Raw genomic sequence first — 5,120 nt, forward strand, 5'->3', positions numbered from 1 at the left:
TGCAGAATCAGTGACGAGACAACTGTTGTTGTCATTTGCCTCCGCACCACCAGGGGCGCTGCCGCCCTCAGGCTAAGCAGGCTCCGGGGTCAGGGTGGTGGAAGTTCCTCTAGCCGCGGTCACCGCCATCTTAGAACACAGGCCTTCCACACCCACCGGGTTTGGCTGCTCCCTGTAGTCTTAGAAGCAGACCGCTCGTCAAGATACCCAGGCCCTTACCTCCTTAGGCACTCCCTTCAGTAAGCCGTGTTCTCGAGGGCGTTTGAATCTCCTGGGAAATGCTAAAATCGGCGTCTTCCGGGAGCTGTCCTCGCCCCGTGACCTCAGACGTGCACTTCCGGGACAAGAGCGTGACCCGTCGCCCCGCCCTCTTCCACCCTCTCTTTCCGGTGGCGGAGTCTGGAGAAGACGCGCAGGTAGGATCCCTGGGCAAGGAAAATCGGCTGGCATCCTGCGGCACGGGAGCTCATCGGGGCCGAGGGCTTGGGGCTGAGGTCTTTCTGCGGAAAACAAACCTAGTGCCGGGCGCGAGCAGCACGGCGGGCTGACCCAGACTCTGTTTCGCGCCCTGTCTCGGGAGGCGGCGGTCTTGGTTTAGGAAAAAGCCTGTTAAGTGTGGGTGAGTTCGGATCAAGTCTCGAAGGCGTAGGCCCGGCGCCACGACCACAACTACCTTAACCAGCAACACACCGTCGTTGGGAAGGATCGGGTAATAAGTTGGTCTGTGTGAGCGCCCACCTTAACCGGTTTTTTTCCCGGGCAGCCTCAGGCCGGGCCTCTGATCTCTTAAGTTTTCGAATCTGGAAAGTAGGAATAATCGTCTCATGAATCCCTTGGGGATGTAGTGAGGATTTAAGAAGGGAATGCAGAAGAAACGGCCTTTCGTTAGGTGCTTCCAAAATCCGAGTGACTACTAAGTCGGGCACATTGCAGTTTCTGTGCAGGTCTCTCAGAGCCAGACATTGAGGGTAGGGATTGCACATCGGTGTTTGCTGAACACCTATCACGTGCCTGTTTCCCCTGAAGCCAGAGATGAGGTGCACTCTAGTTTTGCCAGGGTGGGTTGGGAGTCACCTGGGAACCCTGATTTCTGCTCCTGGCCGCCCGGAGCGGGAGAGCCGGAGCTTTTCAGTGTCCTGCTCACCTTTCTCAGGGAGGAAATTATTCCCAGAGTTGTAAACATTTGGGGTTTTTGTCGTTAACGTTGGAATTTTTTTTCTTCTCGTTAAGAAATGGCACCTCGCAAGGGGAAGGAAAAGAAGGAAGAACAGGTCATCAGCCTTGGCCCTCAGGTGGCTGAAGGAGAAAATGTATTTGGTGTGTGCCACATCTTTGCATCCTTCAACGACACTTTTGTGCACGTCACCGATCTTTCTGGCAAGTGAGTTACCTGCGTGGAGAGGCGCAGGACCCAGTTAGCAAGGGCTGGGGTTAGAAATGACCGGGGAGCTGAGTAGCACTTTAAGAGGATCTCTGGAAATAATTTTTATTAAAGATGTTCGGATAAGGATATGTGCTTGGTTGCTTAGTGCACAGATACTGTAATCTAGGTGCTGGAGTTCCAAGAGAAGGAGGTACATTTTTTTGCCTTTACAGCCTGGGGGCCTCTTATGTAAAATGAGGAGGAATTACTCCTACTACTGGATTAATAAAATTAAAGGTAAGAGTAAAGTGTTGATGCATTGTTAATCTGGGATCTGTGAACAGCATCACTGCAGAGCCTAGGGAAGTCTTGTGGGATCAGGATCCTTGTTCAGATTGACCTTCATCCTCTGCCCTTCCTGGGCAGAAGTGCCCTTTATCTTTAGGATGTGATATGCACTCTGAATCCTTGATGGGTAAGAAAGAAAGGATCCTGTGCTTTTGTTCCCAGGGAAACCATCTGCCGTGTAACTGGTGGGATGAAGGTGAAGGCTGACCGAGATGAGTCCTCTCCATATGCTGCCATGTTGGCTGCCCAGGATGTAGCCCAGAGATGCAAGGAGCTGGGCATCACTGCACTCCACATCAAACTCCGGGCCACAGGAGGAAATAGGTAAGGCTGGGAGGATAGTGAGGTCACTGAGCTTGGGCAAGGCATCATGGGTACCTATGTAATTAATATGGGCATACCTCAGAGATGCTGTGGGTTTGGTTCCAGACCACTGCAGTAAAAACAGTATCTCAGTAAAAATGAGCAACAGTGTTTTCTCAGTGTGTATAAAAGTTACCTTTACACTGTGTCTATTGTGTGTGCAGTAGCATCCTGTCTTAAAAAAAATGCAGCATACCTTAACTTAAAAATACTTTATTGCTTTTTAAAAAAAAAGTAACCATCTGACAGTGAAGGGACTTTTTTAAAAAGGCATGATTTGTGAAGCACAGTTAAATGAGGTGTGCCTGTAATTGGTTTCTGCATGCACCCCTGCCCCAACGTACTGTGTTAATTGAGCATACATAGCATGTGAAGTGCTATATTCTAAGTACTAGAAGAGAGTGATGGGGGAAAGCAGGTATTGTCTCCATCCTCTGTGGCTCTTAGGCTGGCAGGGTCAGGCTTTAAACAATTTAGAGCAGGGGAGTGTATGGTTGGTTTTTGCAGCAAATATTGGGAAGCAGAAATGTGTCAGGGCTGGGTTGATAATAAAGTTTAAATGAAGATCTAATGTTGTGATATTAGAAATTGGTCCAGTGAAGGAAGGACAGAGGAGAGTGTTACAGCCAGGGACAACTGGAAGGAAAGGGTCTTGGAGTAGAAGTGAGCTTGGCACATCGCTGGGCATGAAAACTTGTTAATAGTAATGATTTAAGGTTGAGGGTGGTTTGTTTGTTAAAGATGGCTGCTGTGTTGGGCAGAGACCAGATAGGAAGTTGTTAAGTGATCCATTGTTCTTGGGAGGGTGGGAAAGGACAGATCACCAAAAAGACTTAGAATCACAGCATGTGACAAAAGGGGGTACTTCATGTTGATGTTTAAAAGAGGGCATTTAAACAGGCTGCAGGCAGAGCAGAGTACAAACTATGGCCCATGGTGCAGGGGAGGTATGCAACAGATAATGACTTGGCCAAAGGCTTTTCTTAATTTCCATATTTGTTTTTTAGGACCAAGACTCCTGGACCAGGGGCCCAGTCAGCGCTCAGAGCCCTTGCCCGCTCAGGGATGAAGATTGGGCGGATTGGTGAGTACCCCTTTTTGGCTGATGCTTGGTTTTCTTTCAAGTGTGACCCCAGAAAACATGCGGTCTGTATAGTGGATACAGGCCCTGGTCTGCTAACTTTTGGCAGTTAGACTTGTTAATGGGGTGTGCAAGAGGTACTGAGTGACATAAACTCTCTACCTGAACACTCAAGTCACCTTGACCTGAATGTCCCGCACTGGAACAGCACCGTCTCGTTTCTGCATTTCTGTGCCTGACGGTGGCCGGTGGAACTAATGGGAGATGAATTGTCCTTTCTAGTGTTTTCAAGAAACTTGTATTCAATATTTTGGAGGGCTGACTACTGCACATTAGAGCGGGCCAGTCATTGTGACAAAAATACATGGAGGGGGCAGTGGCTCCCATGGCTAAGAGTCGCAGCGGTTCTCTGTACTTGCATAGCGTTTATACCCTCGTGTCTGTGATCTGACCATTGGTAGCTCTTAGGAAGGAGCTGGTAGCCCTTCCCTGCTGCTTCTGTGGCAGCGTGTACTGATCCCTTGACCTGATGGTCCATCTCTCTCGAGATTTTTTTCAAAACATTTGCAGTCGTCATTTACCTATTAAAAAAGAGCTATTCTTCAGTTTGAGAGGATTTTTCCACTAGAGTCAGTGGGCTAGGTATCAGAAACCTGGACTTGTCACCTGCCTCTGATATCCTATTCAAGTTGCCTACTCTGAGCCTCAGTTTCCCCTTCACGGATGTTGAATTCAAACTACATGAGAAGTTTTGAGGAGGCAGCTCGTGGGGCAGCTCCACACCCATCAGCTACATACGGAGGACTGACTTGGGAAGCAATAGGATCCACTGCTGACCTGTTTGACCATTGGCCTCGGGCGGCCTGCGCCCCTTCCCATCCAGCTCCAGACAGTGATGTTTTCTCTTCCTCCCCACAGAGGATGTCACCCCCATTCCCTCCGACAGCACCCGCAGGAAGGGGGGTCGCCGTGGTCGCCGTCTGTGAACAAGACTCTTCAAATTATTGCTTTCTGTTAATAAATTGCTTTGATGTAAGCTGTTTTTGACTCCAGTCGTCTCTCCTTTATGTAGGGGCCACTGCTCAGGGGTACTTGATTCCTTCTGTCTGTATTTAACCAGGGTATGGGGCTTTCTTGAGGTCATGGGTGCATTGATAAGCCAGCAGCCATTTAATAGGTACATTGCTTCAGAGAATGTCTATAACCTGTCAAAGAGGAACTCGAGGTGTTGATCCAGTCCCTGCCCTGGGACAGGGTGAGCCTGTGTTCTGTGAACTGGTTTCCTGAGAGGAGGAGCCGAAGGAGAGGTGAGATTCTGGTGCTATGGTTGGGTCTTCTCGACACTGCTGGTTGTGGCATTAGTTGTCTCAGTCATCTAAAGAGACCAAGGCCTTGGAGACCTTGTTTTGAAAGTGGAGATGTTGATTCCAAAAATGGACCAATTCTTAAACAGCGGGAGTGGAGTGGAAACTGTTGAGCCCAGTGTAGCCTGAGCAGAAGAGCCTTCCAGACAGCCATATATAAACACGTGTGGGTGGGTACTCACCCCCCACACCTTCTGTGCAAAAAAGGGAGTGCACTGTCTTGTATCTTACTTTTTCTCACTTGGCAGATCTAGGAGGTTGTTCCACATCAGTACATAAAGTACATAAAGATTCTGTCACCCACAAATACACATCAAGCCCTATTTTCATCAGTGATAAAGTTTCTGCTTTCCGGAAGCCTGCATCCAACTCCAAGGACCCAGTGGCACCAGATGGTACTGAGTGTTCTGCAGAGGATTAGCCGGGGCCCTGGGATGCTGACTTCTCCAAGGGAAGACAGTGACATAATGCTTTCAGGGTTCATCCCAGCAGACGTGTTTCAGTACTTCATTCCTTTTTATTGCTGTTTAGCATCCATTTCCCAGCTATACATCTATTCACAACTCCCATCCCACCCGGAAGAGCCCTGGAGAGGTGAGTC

At 49.0% G+C, this 5,120-nt stretch overlaps 1 protein-coding gene across 3 annotated transcripts; it reads left to right on the plus strand.

Annotated features, from left to right (window-relative positions):
- Positions 1-265: 265 nt before the first annotated feature.
- On the plus strand, positions 266-4,191 carry RPS14 (ribosomal protein S14). 3 transcript variants are annotated; one of them, XM_043464960.1, is made up of 5 exons: positions 266-416; positions 1,231-1,381; positions 1,874-2,035; positions 3,082-3,158; positions 4,074-4,191. In XM_043464960.1, the coding sequence occupies exons 2-5, from the start codon at positions 1,233-1,235 to the stop codon at positions 4,139-4,141; spliced, it is 456 nt and encodes a 151-aa protein (XP_043320895.1). In that variant the 5' UTR covers positions 266-416; positions 1,231-1,232; the 3' UTR covers positions 4,142-4,191. The 3 variants fall into 3 exon arrangements, with proteins under 3 accessions (XP_043320895.1, XP_043320897.1, XP_043320896.1); XM_043464962.1 differs by lacking the exon at positions 266-416 and adding an exon at positions 597-619; XM_043464961.1 differs by lacking the exon at positions 266-416 and adding an exon at positions 687-709.
- Positions 4,192-5,120: the final 929 nt, after the last annotated feature.

This window comes from Cervus canadensis, chromosome 4, assembly GCF_019320065.1.
Source record: "Cervus canadensis isolate Bull #8, Minnesota chromosome 4, ASM1932006v1, whole genome shotgun sequence".
In the NCBI taxonomy this organism is placed as follows: domain Eukaryota; kingdom Metazoa; phylum Chordata; class Mammalia; order Artiodactyla; family Cervidae; genus Cervus; species Cervus canadensis.

Coding starts and splice junctions, on each gene's coding strand:
- RPS14 (XM_043464960.1), top strand. CDS start 1,233: ATGGCACCTCGCAAGGGGAAGGAAAAGAAGGAAGAACAGGTCATCAGC. Junction 1,382..1,873: donor GTCACCGATCTTTCTGGCAA/GTGAGTTACCTG, acceptor TTTTGTTCCCAG/GGAAACCATCTGCCGTGTAA. Junction 2,036..3,081: donor CGGGCCACAGGAGGAAATAG/GTAAGGCTGGGA, acceptor TTTGTTTTTTAG/GACCAAGACTCCTGGACCAG.